Source organism: Hyperolius riggenbachi, chromosome 9, assembly GCF_040937935.1.
Source record: "Hyperolius riggenbachi isolate aHypRig1 chromosome 9, aHypRig1.pri, whole genome shotgun sequence".
NCBI lineage: Eukaryota > Metazoa > Chordata > Amphibia > Anura > Hyperoliidae > Hyperolius > Hyperolius riggenbachi.
Genome location: NC_090654.1, coordinates 67,442,590 through 67,467,741, shown reverse-complemented (window position 1 = coordinate 67,467,741; position 25,152 = coordinate 67,442,590). Strand labels below are relative to the sequence as shown.

The following is a 25,152-nucleotide window of genomic DNA, read 5'->3' as shown; positions in this document are numbered from 1 at the left end:
ATTAAATGTTCAAATACAGTAATTGAAAGTATATTACCTGGGGGAGCGGTGGGAACCCAGTCTATAAGCACAGCAGAGCCCACTAACAGTCTAAGAAGTTGGGCTTCACCACTGAGAGTATTGCCAGTGACTTGTGCTGGTTGGTTGAGATTGCTGCTGGTTAGTTGAGTTCCTGGACTCTGCTGTACCTGTGAATCCATTTAGCTGTAAGAGTATTGTCCTTGAAATTTCATTGTTGATTTTGTCATTACCACCTATGCAGTAAAACATTCCAGACCTTCGCTTTATGGTAAGAATCCCCCGATACATTGGTGTGAAATTGTCATTCTTCTCTTCTGATGTCCCAAATACATTCCTTGGAGCGAAACATTCCATTTGCTAGATCTTTATGTTGACGTTGGTTATACGGCATATACTAATTAGATAACCTCTCTGGTGTACTTTTCTCGTCTGGACTAGTGCAATTTTTCTTACATGAAGTGTGAGACCTCTATTTTCAAAAGTTGACCTTATCAGAGCAAATAATACTCTTTCAGCATGAATCATACAATATAAATGACCCAGAGTAGGAGAAAATGCGTCTTTGGCTAATATGAGGGATTAGCAATAGGAGTGAGTTTCCTGCACGATAAGGCCAGGATCAGGGTAATAGTTAAATATTTGCCAAATGCAGTTGGCTAATTTTAAGGAACCAGGAGAGGTGTGTAGTTGTGGCAAAGGTAAGTTAGTGTTAGGGAAGTGGATGGAGTAAGTTAATGTCAGGTATGAGGAAGAGGTAAACCAGAGTTTGGCACTGGGTGGGTGTGATCCATTTGGGGAGGAGATGTTTGAGTAGGCCAGTAATATTGCAGTGTGCAGTCTGTGCACAGAAGTATTACCATACTTTCTTGCAGCAACCCCATGATGAAATAAACATATACTGTATACTGTACATATATTACAAGCACTTCTAAGAAATTGCCTGAATTCCCTTTCTGTTTTCCAGTACAGCAAGAGTTAAAATAAACTTGAATTGTTATCTTTGCTTAAGTCAAATTCAGTCCAATTTCCTGAAAAGTAAATAGAAGCTAAAAGGCTGATATCTGTCAGGGAGAAGGGAGATAATTAGGGCGTTAACCTTCCTAGTGGTATGATTATTTCTGGATTTTAGGGTCTTAAAACGAGGCAAATATTTTGCACGCTTTCAGACCCTAAAAGCAGGAAAAAAATCATGCTCTAGAGATCTGCTGCAGCCCAGCACAATACTCACCTCCCTGGGATCCAGCACTGCAATTTTTTTTCCGTCCTTCAGGTGGCGCTGTAACCCTTAGTAAGATTGCCGTCTGTCGTCATGACAAGACACCACGATCTCACCAGGAGGACAGGAAGGAGAATGGCTGCTGGCGTCTGGATCACGGGGGAATTGAGTTAAAACTCCTGCTGCGCGCTATGCTCTGCACAGACCTCCTGGCAGCTACCTCAAGTCAGGCTCAGGGTTACTGCTCTGAACTGCGGGTTTTCGTCTCGGAGCCTGGGAGGTTTATGTAGGAGAGTTTAAAGGGTCATTACTTCTTTTTATTTTTCAACTTAAAAGGACCCTGAACAGAATGAAAAAAATGCCAGTGAACTTACCTTCCTCCAGCCCCCCATAGTCCTTAAGGTCCCTCGGCGTCCTCTGGGCTCCCTTCGTTCTCCCACTGGCGGTTTCGTTAGCTCGTGACTTGGCCGGGACTGCGCATGCGGGGCCCGGCCATGGGCCCGTCTCACTCGCGCGTGCGTTTCGCTGTGAGTGTTCTGTGCATGCTCGTTTCTTGAAAGCGTAAACTGTGCGTTCAGAGGTTTTTGAAAGGAGTACATGCCAATAGAATGTTGAGAAACACTGCTCTAGATCAGTTTTCTCTGCAGAACTGGTAACAAGATATTTTTTTCTCATCGTCCTATTTGTGATCAGAAAAAAATTTCGTCATATTTGTGTTCAGAAAAACATTTCAAGTAAATTATCTTTTACACTTTTTCCTCCTGCATCATATGAATCAATAAGACATTTTAATATTGTCTATATTTAAAGATTGACTATATTTCTTGAAAGGCAGCACAACAAAGTGATAAAAAGTCTTGATAAGAATTAGTGAAAAGATTTGAAGAGCTGAAATGACAAAAAGATCAAAACCCAAAGGGGTATAAACGCTGTTTAATACTTCATTTTTAATAGTTTGTATGACACAAATAAACTACTGAAACAGTTCGGAATATCACCTCCTATATCTTCTATATCTTTCCTCTGGGAAAATCAAAGTGGCTAATTTGGGCACGTAGCCAGATTGGCAAATTAAGCTCCACCATAGGCCACAATGTAATTTGCAACTACGGTGGCACCAACTGAGTGATTTGGGCACCATGGTTTGACTGTTATGTAGCTGAACTACCAGTGGAGATGGCGGAGTTTTTTTGGTGTCGGGGTTGATAGGCTGCAACATGTCAGTCACAATTGGCGGGGTTAGTGTTAGGCATAGATAGGGGGGTTGGTGTTAAGCGTAGGTTTGGGAGGTTAGTGATAGGTGTAGTTAGGGGAGTTGGTGTTAGGCGTAAGTCGGGAAGGGTAGTGTTAGGCATAGGTAGGGGAGTTAGTGTTAGGCATAGATAGGGAAGGGTAGTGTTAGGCATAGGTAGGGGAGTTAGTGTCAGGCATAGATAGGGAAGGGTAGTGTTAGGCATAGGTGGGGAAGGGTAGTGTTAGGCGTAGGTGGGGGGGGGTTAGTGTTAGGCATAGGTAGGGAAGGGTAGTGTTAGGCATAGGTAGGGGAGTTAGTGTTAGGCATAGATAGGGAAGGGTAGTGTTAGGCAGAGGTAGGGGAGTTAGTGTTAGGCATAGATAGGGAAGGGTAGTGTTAGGCATAGGTAGGGAAGGGTAGTGTTAGGCGTAGGTGGGGGGGTAGTGTTAGGCATAGGTAGGGAAGGGTAGTGTTAGGCATAGGTAGGGGAGTTAGTGTTAGGCATAGATAGGGAAGGGTAGTGTTAGGCAGAGGTAGGGGAGTTAGTGCTAGGCATAGCTAGGGAAGGGTAGTGTTAGGCGTAGGTGGGGGGGGGTTAGTGTTAGGCATAGGTAGGGGAGTTAGTATTAGGTGTAGGTAGTGAAGGGTGGTAATAGGGGAGTTAGTGTTACATGTAGGGTAGGGTTGTATCATTACTGATATTCTAACTATCCTCAATACTTAACTACATGATCCAGCACCCAAATCACTGAGTGCCTCTTTTCCATGTATGCAGATAATAGTTATTAATTCTGAAAATGAAATAGGAATTTATTTACCCTTTAAAATTAACCAACAGACTGAAGCTTGGTACTTGTGGGCCTCTTGTAGCTGTACTTGAGCAGCAGGTCCACTGAAGACTGACAGAAATCTGTGTTTTTCCATTAGCGTTTCTCATTGCCTGATGGTGGCTGATCCGCACTGGGTGTCAGAGGATGAGTTTGTGTGTTGCCGTGGGTTGACTCACAGCCTGGCACACTGGGTGATACAGGTGGGTGTCTCCAGGCCTCATGTGACTCTCTCTTGTCCCCTGCAGGCAGTATGAAACGGTGGTGCCGGTGGAAGACCCCGTGGTCACAGAGGTGACGACTACGCTGCAGGAATGGACCTCCCTGTGGAAGCAGCTCTATGTGGTAAGTGACATTGAGGTATGAAGGAGCCGTGACCATTTGTCTCATGCTAGCGGGGTGCCATCTATCCTCACACGGATCACATCCCAGGCGGGAGGCATTTATTGTCTCCCTGGCTCTTTAAACCCAGCAGCTGTTGCTGTAGTAACGCATGTTCTATTCAGCGCAGACCCACACACTGCACTACAGAGAAGGAACACAGTGCTCACGTATTGCCGCACAGCTATAACCTAGACATGCAGCATTGTCTAATGAAGAACTCAAGAGATCTATGACTATAAAATGTAGAAGCCTGCTGGAACCAACTGGGAATCATCTTCCAATGACCTGATAATAGCTGTAATGTTACTGGCTGCATCACTGCCCTTTGCACATCTTATATGGAGCATTGCATCAAAATGCAGCCTTTGTATTCACTAGAGACCGGTGGCAATATTGTCATAAATAGTTGGGTTGAAAAAAGACATACGTACATCGAGTTCAACCAGAAACTATGGTGGAACCCTAACCTGCACCCTCGCATAACTCCGTTGATCCAGAGGAAGGCAAAAAAAAAACCTTATGAGGCTTGGACCAATTAGCCCTAAAAGTGAAAAATAAAATAATCCTTCCCGTCTTCAAATGGCAATCAGATAAAATCCCTGGATCAACATTGCCAGAAATTACCTATTAATTATAGCCATGGATGTCCTTCAATGCAAGAAAAGCATCCAAGCCCCCTTTAAACACAGATATGGAATTTGCCATACTACTTCCTGTAGTAATATATTGCACACACTCTTACTGTAAAGACCCTTTCCTTAATAGATGGTAAAAACTGTTTTCCTCTATGCGCAGATCATGTCGCCTGGTCCTTTGCCCAAGCCTAGGGACAAAAAGCTCATCTGTCAAGCTTTTATATTGCCCTCTGATGTATCTATACATGTTAATTAGATCTCTAAGGCGCCTTTTCTCTAAACTAAATAAGCCCAGTTTATCTAATATTTCCTGGTGAGTGAGACTTTCCATCCCTCTGATCAATGTTATGGCTTGCCTCATCTGCACCTTCTCTAAAACTAATGTCCCTCCTGTAATGTGGTGCCCAGAGCTGTATTCCATATTCGCTTTAAAAGAGAGCTAAACAGGCACAGAATTATGCAAGCATCCTGAGTTTTTATTTCCCTTTTAATGCATGCCCAAATTGTATTGCTTTAGCTGCAGCTGCTTGGCATTAAATGCAATTGTTTAACATGTTGTCGACTACCACTACTCCTAAGTCTCTCTCCAAGTTTGATGTTCCTATCTGTATCCGTTTATTTTGTATGGTGCTAGACCATTGGTAGGACCAAGATGCATATGGTAACACTACATTTTTAAATAAACATTGAATGCTATTTGCAGTTGACTTGTGCAAATTGCCATCCTATCCAGATCCCTCTGCAATATATCACTATCTTCCTCTGTATACATAACTCTGAACAACTTTGTATAATCTGCAAAAAATAGCAACATTGCTTTCTACTTCATCTACTAGATCATTAATGAATACATTGAATAGTACTGGACCTAATACTGACCCTTGTGGTAACCCACTGCTAACAGTCACCCATTTTTAATATAATCCATTGACCACAACTCTTTGCTTCCTGTCCATTAGCCAGTTCTCTATTCATGCACACAGATTCTTCTCCAGTTCTGGCATCCTCAACTTTTGCACCAGACTTTTGTGGGGAACAGTTTCGAAGGCCTTAGCAAAGTCCAAGTATATCACATCTACAGCATTCCTAATATCCACACTACCATTCACCACATCATCAAAGCTGAGTATGTTAGTCAAACAGGACCAAACCCATGTTTATCCATGCTTCTCGTTCCCGATACTGCACACAGTGCGCAGGAGAGCTGCAACATGTTTGCGCTTCGGGAGAGTTGTAAATACTTGTGCAGCATAGTTCCTATGGTTTATTATGCTGCACAAGTATTTACGCTGGAGGGTGAGGTTGTCACAACACCACAGATAAAACATCATTAAAAACATGAATAAACAACTTGGTTCAGGGGTACTTTAAGTTAACAAACTATCAGTGTCACATTTACTCATAAAGCTATGAAGTTATGAAGCTCATCTCTTCCCCCTATATACTGCTTATATCTACGTTACTTCTCACCACATGTTTACCCTGAGAACGCGACCTATACGCCCATTAGCGATATCAGAAGAAGTACAGCCAAAGTGCTGATTATTGTATTAGCAGGGAGGAAGTATCAGGCTAGAATGATCTGTAAGTGGATGACCTTTAAACATAACTATGTTGGTATCAATCAATGTCTCCTCTGGTGTGCAGCCTATAATGACACGCTGTCTCCTCTCCAGACACGCTAAGCATTAAGGGATAGTGTACACAGAGCTCTGAGTTCATGTCTCTTTCTTGGCGTCAACTTGAGCTCAGGCTGAAGAAAAAGGTCAACAGCTAACTTAAAAATGTGGTCACCTTGCTCAGAATCTAATACAGCTAAACTGTAGTGAAAGGTCTGCGTACTCTACACCTAAATCTCCTACCGCTTAGTCATGCCACACAGGCAGCAGCACCCAGAGCTCCACAGACAGACTACACTCTAAATAAGCAGAAGCAGGTAAAAAGGACACCACAATTAGCAGCTATAAATGGTAATTTGGGAGCCCTGAGGTGCATGAGGTTTCTAGCCGCTATTTAGTGTTTAGCCACTTCTAGCCGCTAGTTACCGTTTATAGTCACTGATCGCGGCTTTTAAAGAGGAGCTGTCAGCCATACTATCTCAGAAACAAAACACATATATAAGTAGATAAATACTTGCTCTACTTACATAACATATGTATTGCACTGTTCATGTTTTGATTTTAGTGATTTTTCTACAGTAAAAAAAAAAGAAATTCCTTCTTAGGATTCTTCATCTTAACTGTGTCTATTTTGAAGCCAATCCTTGTGTAATTTCCTTCCTTACTCTCCTCTACCTGATTGTTTATGCATTGCCCGCCCTTCGCTATAGAAAGTGCATTGTCTCAGCGTGAGAAATATTGGCCAATCAGAGAGGAACAGAGGTGTGGGAAGGGAAAACAGGAGGGAAAGAGGCTTCAGCCAATCAGGCTGCATTAGTTAAGTCTGAGGGGAAGAAGAAAAGCAAAAAAGGACAACCCAGCATGCCCTGCAACTTCCTTTGTGCGGCAGATGTACCAAATAAGAGTCAGGGAAACTGGGGAATGATCATTTATCAACAAGAAAAGTAGTAGTGATTTTAACTTTTGGATTCACATTCTTATTACTTGTTTGATTTTTTTATTTTATGCCTGACAGTCACACTTTAACATTGGGGGTTAGGTTTAGGAGACAGGTTCTTTAGTGTTAGGAGTGTGTGGGGCTCCTTAGGGGTTAAGGTTAAGCACCACAGAGGTTTAGGTTTAGGCATCGGGTGGGGGGAGGAGGAGTTAAGATTAGGCACCACTGGGGAAGGGGAGTGTTAAGGTTAGGCACCACCAGGAGGGTCTTAGGATCAGGCATCGGTTAAAGGAGGGTAAGGGTTAGGCATTGGTAGAGGGAGGGTTTTGTGTGAGAGTAAGGTTAGGTCACATCATCCTACTAATATAATAAATGTGAAAGTTCGGATGTTTAGATGTTTGGATGTTTGTTACTCGATCACGCAAAAATGGCTGAACAGATTTGAATGAAATTTGGCACACACATAGTACATTACCTGGAATAACATATAGGATACTTTTTTTTCCCATAACCAAAAAGGGGGCGGAGACAAATACACATTTCACTGGAAAATGTAAACTGCAGCCATTCTTACACTGTTATTGGCAGGGTTCTCAAACTTTGCACAGTTGGTCATTGGGTGACTGGGATTAATATTCAGGAAAGTGGGTGGAGCCTACAAAAGCCAATCAAAATTCACCTATTGATTTTCAAGGGGAATATTTACATTGCTGCCATTCTTGGACTGTTAATGGCACAAGCCTCAACCCTGGTACAGTTGGTCATTGGGTGACTGGGGTTCAACTTCAGAAATGGGTGGAGCCACAAACCGCCAATTAGATTTGTTTCATTGCAGTGCAAATTATTGATGCCAAACACTGCAAAACTCACAAACTTGGTAATTGAGAAATATATTAATTGGGTGTTAGGGTTAGAAAAGTGGGCACAGCCAACACCAGCCAAATACATAAGTGGGCAACGCGGGTTCATAAGTGGGAGGAGACCAATACAAAATTTTACTGGGAAAATGTAAACAGCAGCCATTCTTACACTGTTAATGGTAGGGTTCTCAAACTTTGCAGAGTTGGTTACTGGGTGACTGGGATTAATATTCAGAAAAGTGGTTGCAGCCTACAAGAGCAAATCAAAAATCACCTATTGATTTTTCAGGGGAATATTTAATTGCTGCCATTCTTGCACTGTTATTGGCACAAGTCTCAACCCTGGTACAGCTGATCATTGGGTGACTGGGGTATAAATCTATAAAAGGGGGTGGAGCCACAAACAGCCAATCTGATTTTTTTTTTCATTTTAATGCAGGTTATTGATGCAAAAAAACCACCACAAAGCTCACAAACTTGGTAATTAAGTAATTGATTAATTGTGTGTTATGGTTAGGAAAAGTGGACGCAGCCAACACCAGCCAAATACATAATCGGGCAATGCCGGGTCATCAGTAGGCGGAGACAAATACAAATTTCACTGAGAAAATGTAAACTGCAGCAATTCTTACACTGTTAATGGTGGGGTTCTCAAACTTTGCACAATTGGCCACTGGGTGACTGGGATTAATATTCAGAAAGGTGGGTGGAGTCTACAAAAGCCAATCAAAATTCACCTATTGATTTTTAAGGGGATTATTTAATTGCTGCCATTCTTGCACTGTTAATGGCACAAGCCTCTTGCACTGTTAATCACCTGTACCTGATACAGTTGGCCATTGGGTGATTGGGGTTCAAATTTAGAAAAGGGGTGTAGCCACAACCAATCAGATTTATTTTATTTCAATGCAAATTACTGATGTCAAAGACCGCAAAGCTCACAAACGTGGTCATTAAGTAATTGAGTAATTGTGTGTTAGGGTTAGGAAAAGTGGACGGAGCCAACACCAGCCAAATACATACCCGGGCAACGCCGGGCGTCCAGCTAGTAGTAAAATATTGCTAAAGGTTGCTGATATTTTACTATTATAATTAAGTAGTAGTATATCAGTAATTTTGCTGATTTTCTACTAGAAGCCATCTCTAGCGCCCTTTTTATCGGGTGCCTTTTTTACTTGTATGCAAATAATCTCCTAAAATTCTAACTCATTCTACGGGTTTCCAAACATGTTTCACTTTTTTGTGACATACAAATATAGATGTTTTCATTGGTTACTGTCCCCTCTAACCAAAGTATTGTACAGAGGGAGAAACAAATATTTAATGCAGGGGCGTTCACGTATAGACCGTTGGTATCGCTGAGTGGCAGTGGGAATGAGGCCACTGTGTTAAGCAGGGGGTGCCCTTGCTGATGGCAAGAGGATCGCTTCCCAGTGAAATGATATGGATGATAAATGGTGCCTGGTCAGGGTTTGGCATTTCCAGCTGCAGATGCAGCTGTTATAATTCCCCGTTAAAGGACAACTGAAGCGAGAGGGATATGGAGGCTGACCTATTTTATTTACTTTTAAGCAATACCAGTTGCCTGGCTTTCCTGCGGATCCTCTGCCTCTAATACTTTTAGCCATAGCCCCTGAACAAGCATGCAGCAGATCAGGTGTTTCTGACATTATGGTCTAATCTGACAAGATTAGCTGCATGCTTGTTTCTGGTCTTCAGACACTACTGCAGCCAAATAGATCAGCAGGGCTGCCAGGTAACTGGTATTGTTTAAAAGGAATTAAATAGGGCAGCCTCTACATTCTTCTTGCTTCAGTTGTCCTTTAAAGTGGAGTTGAATAAAGTCTTGCTTTTGTAAAAAAAAAAAAAAATGGACTTGTATCTAAATCCTGTGAAATCAGCAAAATGTTTGCAACCATTATAGACAATGGAATCGATCAGGAGCAGTTTGGATACAGATAATAATGAGGACAGCCGACATTGCTAATGAAGGGGAAAGTGAAGCATTCACACAGCAGAGCACAGGGCTGTGCTCATACCTGACTCTGTTAAGTTCCCCAGAGCTGCTCCATGCTGTACAAACTACATTGAAAGTCAACTGCAGCAGGGCAGTGCTATGAGCTGCAGGACACCTGCAGATATTCTGGTGTCTCAACTTGTGCCTGTCCACAGACACTGCACCGACCCTGGTCTGAGGGGGGATTCTGAGCAGCTGTAATCCCCCTGCGTTTGCCTATGGCATTAGGTGGCCCCTTTGTTCCCTACTCCCCAGATAGCATTAGGTTGTCCCCCCAGAGCCTGCTGATGCCCCCCCCCCCAAGTCTCCCCCCCCCCAAGTTAATAGTGTTCCCCCAGGGCCCTGTTTAGCTGCAGAGTACTCACAGAGAGGAGACTCACTATACACCAGCACTTCTGGATTTGTGCCTGGCTTTCAGGGGTATAAAGAGATGATTTGCATATTTGGGAGTGATGCATCATGGGAATCCACAGTGGCTCATTGATATAAAGGGTATTTTAGAATCCTCAATTGGCAGTGGTTGAATTACTTATGTAGTGTGTTATAACATTGGCATTGTAAGATCGGCTGATCACCCTGCCATGATGTGATAATATACTGGCATCCTCAGTAGCAAGTTGTCTTACTGGCATAATTTGGTAGAAAGCGGGAATTCTCATTTGAGGTTTGTTTTACTGGCACAGTCTGGTAGTACACTGGCATCCCCAGTTGCATTTGTTTTAGCAGCACAGTCTGATAGCACAGTGGCATCTTGCAGGTCATCTTACTGGCACAGTCTCGTAGTACACTGACATCCGCAGTTGTAGTTTGTCTTACTGGCACAGTCTGGTAGTACGCTGGCAGCTTCAGTTGTGGTTTGTCTTACAGGCACAGGCTGGTAGTACCCCGGTATCCTCAGTTGTGGTGTGTCTCACAGGCACAGGCTGGTACTACCCTGGCAGATTCAGTTGTGGTTTGTCTTACAGGCACAGGCTGGTAGTACCCCGGCATCCTCGGTTGTGGTGTGTCTCAAAGGCACAGGCTGGTACTACCCTGGCAGATTCAGTTGTGGTGTGTCTTACAGGCACAGGCTGGTAGTACCCCGCCATCCTCAGTTGTGGTTTGTCTTACAGGCACAGGCTGGTAGTACCCTGACAGCCTCAGTTGTGGTGTGTCTTACAGGCACAGGCTGGTAGTACCCTGACAGCCTCAGTTGTGGTGTGTCTCACAGGCACAGGCTGGTAGTACCCCGGCATCCTCAGTTGTGGTGTGTCTCAAAGGCACAGGCTGGTACTACCCTGGCAGATTCAGTTGTGGTGTGTCTTACAGGCACAGGCTGGTAGTACCCCGCCATCCTCAGTTGTGGTTTGTCTTACAGGCACAGGCTGGTAGTACCCTGACAGCCTCAGTTGTGGTGTGTCTTACAGGCACAGGCTGGTAGTACCCTGACAGCCTCAGTTGTGGTGTGTCTCACAGGCACAGGCTGGTAGTACCCCGGCATCCTCAGTTGTGGTGTTTCTTACAGGCACAGGCTGGTAGTACCCCGGCATCCTCAGTTGTGGTGTGTCTTACAGGCACAGGCTCGTACTACCCTGGCAGATTCAGTTGTGGTTTGTCTTACAGGCACAGGCTGGTAGTACCCCGGCATCCTCAGTTGTGGTTTGTCTTACAGGCACCGGCTGGTAGTACCCCGGCATCCTCAGTTGTGGTGTGTCTTACAGGCACAGGCTGGTAGTACCCTGGCATCCTCAGTTGTGATGTGTCTTACAGGCACTGGCTGGTAGTACCCCGACATCCTCAGTTGTGGTGTGTCTTACAGGCATAGGCTGGTAGTACCCCGGCATCCTCAGTTGTGGTTTGTCTTACAGGCACAGGCTGGTAGTACCCCGGCATCCTCAGTTGTGGTGTTTCTTACAGGCACAGCCTGGTAGTACCCTGGCATCCTCGGTTGTGGTGTGTCTTACAGGCACAGGCTGGTAGTACCCTGGCATCCTCGGTTGTGGTTTGTCTTACAGGCATAGGCTGGTAGTACCCCGGCATCCTCAGTTGTGATGTGTCTTACAGGCACAGGCTGGTAGTACCCCGGAATCCTCAGTTGTGGTGTGTCTTACAGGCACAGGCTGGTAGTACCCCGGCATCCTCAGTTGTGGTTTGTCTTACAGGCACAGGCTGGTAGTACCCCGGCATCCTCAGTTGTGGTGTGTCTTACAGGCATAGGCTGGTAGTACCCCGGCATCCTCAGTTGTGGTGTTTCTTACAGGCACAGGCTGGTAGTACCCCGGCATCCTCAGTTGTGGTGTGTCTTACAGGCACAGGCTCGTACTACCCTGGCAGATTTAGTTGTGGTTTGTCTTACAGGCACAGGCTGGTAGTACCCCGGCATCCTCAGTTGTGGTTTGTCTTACAGGCACCGGCTGGTAGTACCCCGGCATCCTCAGTTGTGGTGTGTCTTACAGGCACAGGCTGGTAGTACCCTGGCATCCTCAGTTGTGATGTGTCTTACAGGCACTGGCTGGTAGTACCCCGGCATCCTCAGTTGTGGTGTGTCTTACAGGCATAGGCTGGTAGTACCCCGACATCCTCAGTTGTGGTGTGTCTTACAGGCACAGGCTGGTAGTACCCCGGCATCCTCAGTTGTGGTTTGTCTTACAGGCACAGGCTGGTAGTACCCCGGCATCCTCAGTTGTGGTGTTTCTTACAGGCACAGCCTGGTAGTACCCTGGCATCCTCGGTTGTGGTGTGTCTTACAGGCACAGGCTGGTAGTACCCCGGCATCCTCAGTTGTGTTTGTCTTACAGGCACAGGCTGGTACTACCCTGGCAGATTCAGTTGTGGTTTGTCTTACAGGCACAGGCTGGTAGTACCCCGGCATCCTCGGTTGTGGTTTGTCTTACAGGCACAGGCTGGTAGTACCCTGACAGCCTCAGTTGTGGTGTGTCTTACAGGCATAGGCTGGTAGTACCCCGGCATCCTCAGTTGGGGTGTGTCTTACAGGCACAGGCTGGTACTACCCTGGCAGATTCAGTTGTGGTTTGTCTTACAGGCACAGGCTGGTAGTACACCGGCATCCTCAGATGTGGTTTGTCTTACAGGCACAGGCTGGTAGTACCCTGACAGCCTCAGTTGTGATGTGTCTTACAGGCACAGGCTGGTAGTACCCCGGCATCCTCAGTTGTGATGTGTCTTACAGGCATAGGCTGGTAGTACCCTGGCATCCTCAGTTGTGGTGTGTCTTACAGGCACAGGCTGGTACTACCCTGGCAGATTCAGTTGTGGTTTGTCTTACAGGCACAGGCTGGTAGTACCCCGGCATCCTCGGTTGTGGTTTGTCCTACAGGCACAGGCTGGTAGTACCCTGACAGCCTCAGTTGTGGTGTGTCTTACAGGCATAGGCTGGTAGTACCCCGGCATCCTCAGTTGGGGTGTGTCTTACAGGCACAGGCTGGTACTACCCTGGCAGATTCAGTTGTGGTTTGTCTGACAGGCACAGGCTGGTAGTACCCCGGCATCCTCAGTTGTGGTTTGTCTTACAGGCACAGGCTGGTAGTACCCTGACAGCCTCAGTTGTGATGTGTCTTACAGGCACAGGCTGGTAGTACCCCGGCATCCTCAGTTGTGGTGTGTCTTACAGGCACAGGCTGGTAGTACCCCGGCATCCTCAGTTGTGATGTGTCTTACAGGCATAGGCTGGTAGTACCCCGGCATCCTCAGTTGGGGTATGTCTTACAGGCACAGGCTGGTACTACCCTGGCAGATTCAGTTGTGGTTTGTCTTACAGGCACAGGCTGGTAGTACCCCGGCATCCTCAGTTGTGGTTTGTCTTACAGGCACAGGCTGGTAGTACCCTGACAGCCTCAGTTGTGATGTGTCTTACAGGCACAGGCTGGTAGTACCCCGGCATCCTCAGTTGTGGTGTGTCTTACAGGCATAGGCTGGTAGTACCCCGGCATCCTCAGTTGTGGTTTGTCTTACAGGCACAGGCTGGTAGTACCCCGGCATCCTCAGTTGTGGTGTGTCTTACAGGCATAGGCTGGTAGTACCCCGGCATCCTCAGTTGTGATGTGTCTTACAGGCACAGGCTGGTAGTACCCTGACAGCCTCAGTTGTGGTGTGTCTTACAGGCACAGGCTGGTAGTACCCCGGCATCCTCAGTTGTGATGTGTCTTACAGGCACAGGCTGGTAGTACCCTGACAGCCTCAGTTGTGGTGTGTCTTACAGGCACAGGCTGGTAGTACCCTGACAGCCTCAGTTGTGGTGTGTCTTACAGGCATAGGCTGATAGTACCCCGGCATCCTCAGTTGTGGTGTGTCTTACAGGCACAGGCTGGTAGTACCCCGGCATCCTCAGTTGTGGTGTGTCTTACAGGCATAGGCTGGTAGTACCCCGGCATCCTGAGTTGTGATGTGTCTTACAGGCACAGGCTGGTAGTACCCGGCATCCTCAGTTGTGGTGTGTCTTACAGGCATAGGCTGGTAGTACCCCGGCATCCTCAGTTGTGATGTGTCTTACAGGCACAGGCTGGTAGTACCCCGGAATCCTCAGTTGTGGTGTGTCTTACAGGCACAGGCTGGTAGTACCCCGGCATCCTCAGTTGTGGTTTGTCTTACAGGCACAGGCTGGTAGTACCCCGGCATCCTCAGTTGTGGTGTGTCTTACAGGCATAGGCTGGTAGTACCCCGGCATCCTCAGTTGGGGTGTGTCTTACAGGCACAGGCTGGTAGTACCCCGGCATCCTCAGTTGTGATGTGTCTTACAGGCACAGGCTGGTAGTACCCTGACAGCCTCAGTTGTGGTGTGTCTTACAGGCAAAGGCTGGTAGTACCCTGACAGCCTCAGTTGTGGTGTGTCTTACAGGAACAGGCTGGTAGTACCCCGGCATCCTCAGTTGTGGTTTGTCTTACAGGCACAGGCTGGTAGTACCCCGGCATCCTCAGTTGTGGTGTGTCTTACAGGCACAGGCTGGTAGTACCCCGGCATCCTCAGTTGTGGTGTGTCTTACAGGCACAGGCTGGTAGTACCCTGACAGCCTCAGTTGTGGTTTTAGTGGCACAGTCAGGTAGCACACTGTCATCCTCAGTTGTAATTTATTTTAGTAGCACAGCCTGGCAGTACACTGGCATCCTCAGCTGCAGTTTGTCTTTCTGGCACAGTCTCATAGTGCACTGGCATCCTCAGTTGCAGTTTGTTTTAGTGATATAGTCTAGTGTTACCCTGGCATCCTCAGTTGCGCGGTGTCTTACAAGCACAGGCTGGTAATACCCTGGCATCCTCAGTTGTAGTTTATTTTCATGGCCCAGGCTGGTAGTACCCTGACATTCTCAGTTGTACTTTGTTTAAGTGGTCCAGGCTGGTAGTACCCTGGCATTCTCAGTTGTGGTTTGTTTAGTGGCCCAGGCTGGCAGCACACTGGCAGCCTCAGCTGCAGTTTATCTTACTGGCACAGGCTGGTAGTACACTGGCAGCCTCAGTTGTGGTTTGTTTTAGTGGCACAGTCTGGTAGCATACTGGTATCCTCATCTCCAATTTGTCTTACTGGCTACAGTCTGGCAGTATGCTGGCAGCCTCAGTTGCAGTTTGTCTCACTGGCACAGTCTGGTTGCACACTGCCAGCCTCAGTTGCAGTTTGTCTTACTGGCACAGGCTGGTAGAATGCAGGTAGCCTCAATTGTAGATTGTTTTAGTGGCACAGTCTGGTAGCACACTGGCAGCCTCAGTTCCAATTTGTCTTACTGGCACAGACTGGTAGTATGCTGGCAGCTTCAGTAGCAGTTTGTCTTACTGGCACAGACTGGTAGTACGCTGGCAGCCTCAGTTGCAGTTTGTCTTACTGGCACAGTCTGGTAGTATGCTGGCAGCCTCAGTTGCCTTTTTCTTACTGGCACAGACTGGTAGTATGCTGGCAGCCTCAGTTGTGGATTGTTTTAGTGGCACTGTCTGGTAGCACACTGGCAGCCTCAGTTGCAGTTTGTCTTACTGGCACAGACTGGTAGTATGCTGGCAGCTTCAGTTGCAGTTTGTCTTACTGGCACAGACTGGTAGTATGCTGGCAGCCTCAGTTGCAGTTTGTCTTACTGGCACAGACTGGTAGTATGCTGGCAGCTTCAGTTGCAGTTTGTCTTACTGGCACAGACTGGTAGTACGCTGGCAGCTTCAGTTGCAGTTTGTCTTACTGGCACAGACTGGTAGTATGCTGGCAGCTTCAGTTGCAGTTTGTCTTACTGGCACAGACTGGTAGTATGCTGGCAGCTTCAGTTGCAGTTTGTCTTACTGGCACAGACTGGTAGTATGCTGGCAGCTTCAGTTGCAGTTTGTCTTACTGGCACAGACTGGTAGTATGCTGGCAGCCTCAGTTGCAGTTTGTCTTACTGGCACAGACTGGTAGTACGCTGGCAGCCTCAGTTGCAGTTTGTCTTACTGGCACAGACTGGTAGTACGCTGGCAGCCTCAGTTGCAGTTTGTCTTACTGGCACAGTCTGGTAGTATGCTGGCAGCCTCAGTTGTGGATTGTTTTATTGGCACAGACTGGTATTTCACTGGCTACGTTGGCAGCCTCAGTTGCAATATAACTTACTGGCACAATTTGGTACTATACTGGGAACATTTGCAATTGATCACTCTGGCACAGCCGATTCGCATCTTGGCATCTTTGAGTGTGCTTGGTCCCCCTAGAGCAGTGTAGTAGTAGTGTGCTGGCATCCTCAGTTGCCCATGTTCTTAGTTGACCTTAATACAATGACCCACTTTTGGTGTGTTGGCGATAGCTGCCCTCGAGCGGCTTCTCTTGTGACAATGACATTATTGCTGCTTGTTTCCCTCCCCCGTCCATTCGTTCAGCTTGAATTCCCCTTCCAAATATGCAAATCCCCCTCGATATTATCCCTTTCCCTCCTACTCCATTATGTGTGCCACTAATCCGCAGCCCCCTCCTGATAAACTCACATCCCAGCAGTTTGGCACCGGTCAGAGGCTGGTGGAGCGTATTCTTCTGGCCTGGGCGATTTGGCTGCGCTGGTTCCCAGATTAATAACAAGGCAGAGAGAGAGAGTAATCGCAGCAGAGGACACAGAGATCAAAAGCCCCAAGTTCACCTTCTCTGCATTTCCTACCTGGAAATTCAACACTTTTTCATTCTTCATCTTCTTAGTTATAATTTATGTTAATGTATGGGGTGTGGAGTATGAAAGCTCAGCTTGCTAAGCTACAGTGACCAGACATCTGAGTTTACCTGGGACAGGTTACAGAATGATGGTCCTTCATCCCAGGTACAAATATGTCTCAGCCAGGTCTCAGGTGGGCTGCCAGATGTCCTAGGTTGGCTCCAGGTGCACAATTGGCTCCTGCCTGCCTGCCTCCTAGAAACCTTGGCCTGTCCACAGGGCTGGTTCTCTCATGAAGCAAGGTCAAATCACAGGGGCAGCATGTTTGTACTGTTTTTTCACTAACAGCTTGCAGTCAGAGTAGGAGGAGAAGCGAGACAAGAGCGAGGTAGAAAGGTCATCATTGGGAAAAAGCAGCTTGTTGTGCTGTGTGAGGAGTCTGACAATGTAGGGTGGTGGGGGTTGGGGGAGGCAGGAGAGCAGCAGTGTTTCATTTGACTTGCACAGCAGAAGGGTGGAGGTGGCACTGCTGTCCTGACTGAGAAGGAATGGAGTGGCTGACGGTGAGCAGTTTGTTTGTCACAGACTCACAGCCAGCCAGTGTGCTATTGTGTTGAGCTGCAGCATGTCATGTTGGAACATTAAATGAAGCAGTGTAAATTGTCGGGTTCAGTGTGGTCATTCAAAATCAGTGGGGCGCATCCTCACAAGTTTGCCTTAGGCAGCAAAAAGTCTAGAATCGTCCCTGCCAGCCCACATTTCACAGTAACCGGGAGGGGGTTTGGGGGGCTCTGCTTAATTACATGTGGGGAGATGCTGTCTGATTATATTTTGGGTTAGTGTGTGGTGGGTACAATGCTTAAAGTGAACATGCAAGGAGACGTAAGGTAAAATATTCCTTTCTGTTCTACAAATGAGGCAAATCTGAGGTGTTTTGTCAGTAATGCCCCTTTAGCATAGTTTCAGGCTTGGTGGGGTGCATCGTGGGTATTGTCTAAAGAATGCAGCAGATCACTGCAGCTTATATCGCAGTTTTGTCTCAGGGGAGGGATTTGGTGTGTGTTTAACTTGCATTTGCCTAATGGTTGTTATGTGGCCATGAATTGACAGTAGCAGAGATTTGGAGAAGAGCTTTTAAAACATTTTCATACTAATCTTTATAAATTAGCAGATTTTATTGCTCAGGTTGATACCCCCATGTTATGTACATTTCATTCCGATTATGCCAGTCACACAGCAATCAGATTAAGCGTTCTTAGTTTCATTTTACCAATAGCTGTGTGGAATGAGGGTAGGCCATATTGAATATAAATTGACCAGATTCTTTAGATAGGCTGCCATACAGTTGCCGGCCGAATCTGGTCATTTTGTTAAATTAGGGGCCACCATACAATATATTTTGGCTATGGCAGAGCGATCAAGTAAATTGGGGACCAAGTTCGGCTGTCAGCAGAGCAGGAAGCAGGACTACATAATGGTTACGAGGTCCGCCCATCACACAGCCGAATGTCAGCTACCGGCAGAGTATGTGGCAGGATTGGAGAATTGGCATTATATAGCCAAAATTCGGATAACAGATATTACAAGTGGTAGGGTGGATAATTGGTGCAATGCGTTTGGCTATCATGTAGCTGAATACAAGGTAAGTGTTAGGCGCAGCTGGTGGTAGTTAAGTGTTGGAGGGGGTAGTGTAAGGCATAGGTAGGGAGGAGGTGAGGAAGATTAGTGTTAGGCATAGGTGGGGGGGGGGGTTAGTGTAAGGCGTAGGTAGGGAGGAGGTGGGAAAGATTAGTATCAGGCACAGTTGTGGGGAGTTAGTGTAAGGTGCAGGTAGGGGGAAGATTAGTGTTAGGCACAGTTGGGGGGGGGGGGGGTTAGTGTAAGGCGGAGGTAGGGGGAAGATTAGTGTTAGGCACAGTTGGGGGGGGGGTTAGTGTAAGGCGCAGGTAGGGGGAAAATTAGTGTTAGGCACCGTTGTGGGGGGGGGGGGGGTTAGTGTAAGGCGTAGGTAGGAGGGAGGTTAGTGTTAGGAGCATTTGGGTGGATAGTGTCAGGCATAGCGCCTCACACCTACTTGGCCAAAGCAAGGTACATTTTTGACCTAAAATCTTTGACAGTTTTGTCCATAAAATGTGTTGCCCTTTGTGCCAAAATAAAGTTGATTTGAGGCCTTTGTCATCATTGAGGGTAAGCTACAGTACCTTTTACACCCCTCGCTCCTACTTGTTAATGCTGTTATTTTTTGGGTGCTTGTCTTACAAGTCAGGCTGAAATAATGTTTTTCCATTAGTCTTTGCAATATTTAGAACCAAACTCAAAGCAGTGAGGTTTTGTCAACGTAAGTGAAATATCCATTAAAGACTGAAAGGCGCTGGTTAGGAAAACTGGAGCAAAAGAGGAGGAGTTGACAAGATCAAGGATCTGACTGAGTACTTGTAAAAAAAGGAATCTGATTACCATAGTCCTATCGGGGGACTAATTTTCTGAATCCAAAAAGACAGTTTTCAACATACTAAAAAGTTTTCCTGAGATTCAACGTATCCTTTGTGGCGTTTCTGTCTGGTTGGTGAAAGTTTTTTACAGCTAAACTCCACTGCCATAAAAACTTGAATTGGACCCTTCTGCTTTCTCGCTGGCACCATTAGGAAAATACACAGAAGGGATTGACTTTTGCAGTGAAAGAGTCAAACATGTGACCACTAAAGTCTCTCTGACTCCTTTCTCATACAGCCTATCACAGTGTTACTTTACTTGGCATCTTTCTACTAAAACCAAATTAGGTAATAAGTGCTAGTGGACATGGACTTTTGAGTTCAGGGTGCTTTCCAAGGGCCCTTTTCTGCTTGCTGCGTTCTGATACTAAAATCACATGATTTTTCCTGCATTTTGGAAATCACAGAAGTACCGTGATAATCAATGTAATCCCGATCTCCAGTTCCCACTGTGGCGATTCCAGGGAAACTAGAGATGTCGAAATTCCAGCCCTCAAGGGCCGAGGTCCTCACACATTTTTGGCACAGCTCAAATGAATTGATGGGACTGAATCAGGAAAGGTGTGCTTCATCACATAGAACACATTTCTCCATTTATCTGTCCATCCTAAACACTGCGCTAAATGTCTATAAAGATGAAGCAGTATAAATTTGATGTCACCGTCTAAAGTTGATCCACTGCAGACTCCAATGGGAGGTGATCATACATCATACCAGTAATATCCAAACTAGATAAGTCACTTCTCCCTCTCAGACCATCACGAAGAACATGTAGATAAAGAGAAAAAGGAGGGTTCATAGCGTAACCAGCTAATATTATAAACAACTCAACCTCTCCAGTGCAAACCAAACCACCTTCACCACACTCTCCTTCGTGCAGGGACACCCCAGAATGCGCCCGCACTCACCCAGCAATCCTCCTATATGTCCGGAGGCAGGATTGAAAGCGCGTTGTAAGGGGCAGGCAGGTAGTCACTACACTTGCAGGTTATGTAAGGTAAGACAACTCCAAATAGTGTAAAACCATTTAATAAGGTAATAATTGTAAAATCATATCTCACTCACAAGGATTGAAGAAATTGCGCTTTGTACAATGTGTAAGTCGGACCCGGGTAGCCGCTTTCACATGCACTGCCTTGAATCCTCGTGTTCTCTCCACCACATCAGCTTCCGGTCACGTGTGACGTCCCACGTGACTGGAAGCTGATGTGGTGGAGAGGATGCGAGGGTGACATGTGACATGATGAGATAGACAGGTGTATGTAAGCACACAAATAACTGCTGTGTTCCTTTTTTACTTACTTTGCCCGAAAGAGTTAAACATCAGGTATGTAAGTGACAGTTTCTCTCTGGGTCAGACTATAGCATAACCCTAAGTGATAAGTAATTACAGCCATAAAACACTCTCCTGTCAGTAAATGGCTTCTGATTGCAGGAAAGAGATAAAGAGTCAATAATTCATAGATTTGAGCTCTAGCATACTTCTATGAAGGTGTCATTGAGCAGAGAGAGACTATAAAACAGTAAACACATAAAAACTAGATTTAAATATAAAATACAACTGTGGGATATCTAAAAAAAGGTCATTTTTAGGAGAAGGAGGACAGATACAAATGTTTTTGTCATCATTTTATTTTCACCTCGGATGTCCTTTAACCACTTACCGACCGCCTAACGACGATAGGCGTCGACGGGTCGTTTGTGGTAAAGCATGGATTTCCATGCCAGTTCACGGAGGCTTTCTCCGTGAACAGCCGTAGAGCCGCCGATCGCGGCTCGCCAGCGAAATTTAAACACGCCAGGAAGAAATCCCCGCTGTTTACATCATATGGCGCAGCAGCGCCGTGACGTAGATCGGCGATCCCCGGCCTCTGATTGGCCGGGGATCACCGGCATATGATAGGCTGAAGCCTATCCTTCAATGCGCAGGACGGATATCCGTCCTGCGCAGCCCATGGAGGGAGAGGGAGGGACGGGAAGGCAGGGAGCGCCGAAAACGCTGCGGAGGGGGGCTTTGAAGAGCCCCCCCACAGATCACAAACAGCCGGCGGTGATCAGACCCCCCCAGCAGGACATCCCCCTAGTGGGGAAAAAAGGGGGGGGGAAGTCTGATCGCCAAGGCTCAATCCTGATCGGTGCTGCGGGCTGGAGAGCCCACGCAGCACCGATCACTGCAGAAAGCCCTGGTCCTTAAGTGGTTAAGTCTATGGGAGCGCTAAAGAGTTGCATAGCAAGCACTGTACTATGCAGTTTTCTAGCGCTCTATGTCACATGAAACCCCTCCTCTTAGGTTCCAGAAATTACAATGTGCATAGTGACAATCGCGTAAAAAATTGCACCACAACGGATTGAAAATCGCATTATAAAATAGTTGCAAATCCATGTGTGATTGCAGCCCATTTGCGATCGAGATCGCAATTTGCAATGGAAAAGGCTCAATGGCTCAAACCGCAGAAGATGGTCTGCAAGTCAAACTACAGAAGACCTGAAGTTCATCTGCACTGAGCTAATGATAAAATGCCGGCTGAAGTGAAGTAAAAGGTCCATGTACACTGCTCCTGAAGTTGGTCCTCTGATACAGTCACATGAAGTCACAGTATCAATACTTTTAGGTGTTTTGGGCTGTGATGTTTTATAGAGCTGCTAGGCTGTTAGTTTCTTTCACTTTTTAGCCTAGTATTTTGCCAGTCTGTTGGGCATTCTGTTGTTTTTCAGGTCTGCTCCATCTCTTCTGTGAACTCCAAGCTGTGCAGTTCAGCGTTTGTTAACCCATTCCCTGATGCTGGTGAGGTGGTGCAGCGATGGGGTGTGGGATCTGCGCTGTGTGTTTCCATGGAAACCCTGCAAAACTCTGAGAGCTTCCCACGCATCCTCCCCTCCTCCTCCTCCTCTTGTCTCTCTCTTTTCATGCCCACTCATCTCTCACCACCCCCTCCTTCCGCCCAGTGCCCTCTGCATGCCTGGGAGAACAGGGAGCACCTGTAACGTGTACCGGGAGCATGGCACCATCCTGACAAAATCCAGATGCTTGCTTGATGGTGTGTCAGTGGGGTAATTACACCTCACAGACATAACGGGTTTGCAGCACTAATGTTCTGTAAAGGGTCACTCCACCCAGAACTAATATTTCAGACTTTTGTGAATGCTGAAGAGTTAAACCACCTTTTTTTTATTTATTTATTTATTTATTTATTTTTTTGAAGATTCCAATGGTGAGAACTCTTCACTCCTCCTAAGTTCCCAAGTCTCCCTCCTGCTGCAGCCACCTCCTCTCCTACACCACATAATATTAGATCAGATTATCTGATGTATTAGGAATCTGATTTACTTTCAGTTGCAGAAGCCCCAGTCACTAGGTTTGTACTGCTGGATGCAGTTTGCTCTCCTGATTAATGTTCAGCTGATGAAATGATCAAGCATCAGTTCAGAGGCTCTTAAAGAGGAACTGTAGTGAAAATGACATAATTAAAAAATTGCTTATTGTTTACAATATTCATTTATAGATTATTTAGTCAGTGTTTGCCCGTTGTAAAATCTTTCTTCTCACTGATTTACATTCTGAAATGTATCACTGGTGATGATGTTAGTTCTGCCAGGTGATCTGTATGGAATGTTCCTTTACTGAGAGTTTGATGTACAGAGGGAGATATTGCCTGCTTGGCAGTTGAAAAAGCCGTTATTTCCTACAATGCAACGAAGAGAAAAAAATTGTCAGGACCATGGTCATGACCTCACACTGTGGGAGGGGGTTTACCACAATATTTGCTCCAGCACTGCATTGGTTACATTTGGCGCTTGCATACCTCCAGTTCCTGATCACGTGACATACATTGGGAGCCAAAGGTTTGCAGCACAGAGCGTGTGGCTGTCAGGAAGAACAGAAGAGACCCAATGCAGTGCTGGAGCAGGTAAATGTTATTACACTGCTCCCTGGATTACTCGGCAGAAAGGGGGGGAGAGCAGCCCACCATCATGGTTACTATAATTACACCACTTAGCCTGTTGAATAGATGTTAAGTTTTATTAAACTCTGTAAAGCTATGCAGAGAAATGTGCTAATACAATGTAAATTAATAATGATATCATAACTAGTACAAAGGCCCATCCGTTGAAAAACGGGTGCTAGTCCTCGGCCACGACCACCCCGCCACCGCAACGCCTTACCCTGTAGAGCTGGACGTTATGATGGGCAAAATAGGAGAGTAAGAGACACAGCAGTTGATTTTCTATTTTCAAATGTTCTGGTATTAGGTGGCACTGTTTCTTCTCAGCCATCATCTGCGTCACATTAGAAAACAGTTAGTATTGCTTAAAAGTTAACAGAACCCTAAAGGGACATGTAAAACAATAAACATGTGTATGTACATTACTAAGCCTACTTACAACTAGGCTGTGTTCTGTTTTCTTTCACTAAGGATTAAAGAGAAACTCCAACCAAGAATTTAACTTTATCCCAATCAGTGGCTGATACCCCCTTTTACATGAGAAATCTATTGCTTTTCACAAACAGACCATCAGGGGGCGCTGTATGACTGATATTGTGGTGAAACCCCTCCCACAAGAAGCTCTGAGGACCGCAGTACTTTTGACAGTTTGCCACAATGTAACAAGGTTCACAGACAGGAAATAGCTGTGTACAGCTGTCTCCAACAGCCAAAACAGCTAGCAGCAACTACATAACCTGCCCGCAGTAAAAATGTTACCATGTAATAAATGTCAGAATGTAAATCGGGGAGAGGAAAGATTTTACAATGGGTTAACACTGACTAAATCATTTATACATAATTATTGTAAAAATGAAGCACTTTTTTATTACACTATTTTCACTGGAGTTCCTCTTTAAAGAATCAGGGCGGTTAAAGTGATCCTTAAGTCAAGTATAAAAAATGAGATTTACTCACCTGGGGCTTTCCCTCTGCCCCCTGCAGCCGATCGGTGCCCTCGCAGCCCCGCTCCGATGGTCCAGGGCCCACCGGCGAACACTTCCGGTTTGGCCATCACCGGCCGACAGGCATGGGAACGCGAGTGATTCTTTGCGTTCCCAGCCTGTATATCGCCCCCTATGCTGCTATTGCGGCCTCCTGGCGGGGGGCTGCGAGAGCACCGATCGGCTGCAGGGGGCTGAGGGAAGCCCCAGGTGAGTAAATCTCATTTTTTTATACTTGACGTAAGGATCACTTTAATGACAGTTTCTCCGTAACTGTCACTCATACAGGTGAAACTCGCAAAATTAGAATATTGTGCAAAAGTCCATTTATTTCAGTAATTCAACTTAAAAGGTGAAACTTATATATGAAATAGGAACCCTTTGCAGGTGTTCTGGATTAGTTAGCTGATTAGAGTCTGAAACTTTGAGCCGAGAATATTAAACATTTTCACAATATTCTAATGGTCTGAGATTTTGAATTTGGGGTTTTCATAAGCTGTAAGACATAATCCTCAAAATGATAACAAATAAAGGCTTGAAATATCTCACTTTGCATGTAATGAGTCTGTTGCATAGATTAGTTTCACCTTTTAAGTTGTATTACTGAAATAAATGGACTTTTGCATAATATTCTAATTTTGCGAGTTTCACCTGAAAATAATTAGAGGTTGTAAAACGGTTTGTGGCAGGAACAAAAAACCCATTCTGAGCACAGGGGTCAGATAATAACAATAACAACAACAATAACAATAATATTTATATAGCGCTTTTCTCCCTGGGGACTCAAAGCGCTGTGACCCTGCATTATGCAGTCTCAAAGGCTAGGGAAAAGAGGTGAGTTTTTTAGCCTTTTTTTAAAGCTGTCCAGAGAGGGAGCCTCTCGTACTGATTGTGGAAGTGAGTTCC

At 45.9% G+C, this 25,152-nt stretch overlaps 1 protein-coding gene across 1 annotated transcript in view; it reads left to right on the top strand.

Annotated features, from left to right (window-relative positions):
- Positions 1 to 25,152, top strand: part of DOCK3 (dedicator of cytokinesis 3) — a 377,696-nt gene that overhangs the window by 152,032 nt on the left and 200,512 nt on the right. The window contains 1 exon segment of the mRNA XM_068252991.1: positions 3,547 to 3,643. Within this exon segment, the coding sequence (XP_068109092.1) occupies positions 3,547 to 3,643 (97 nt within the window).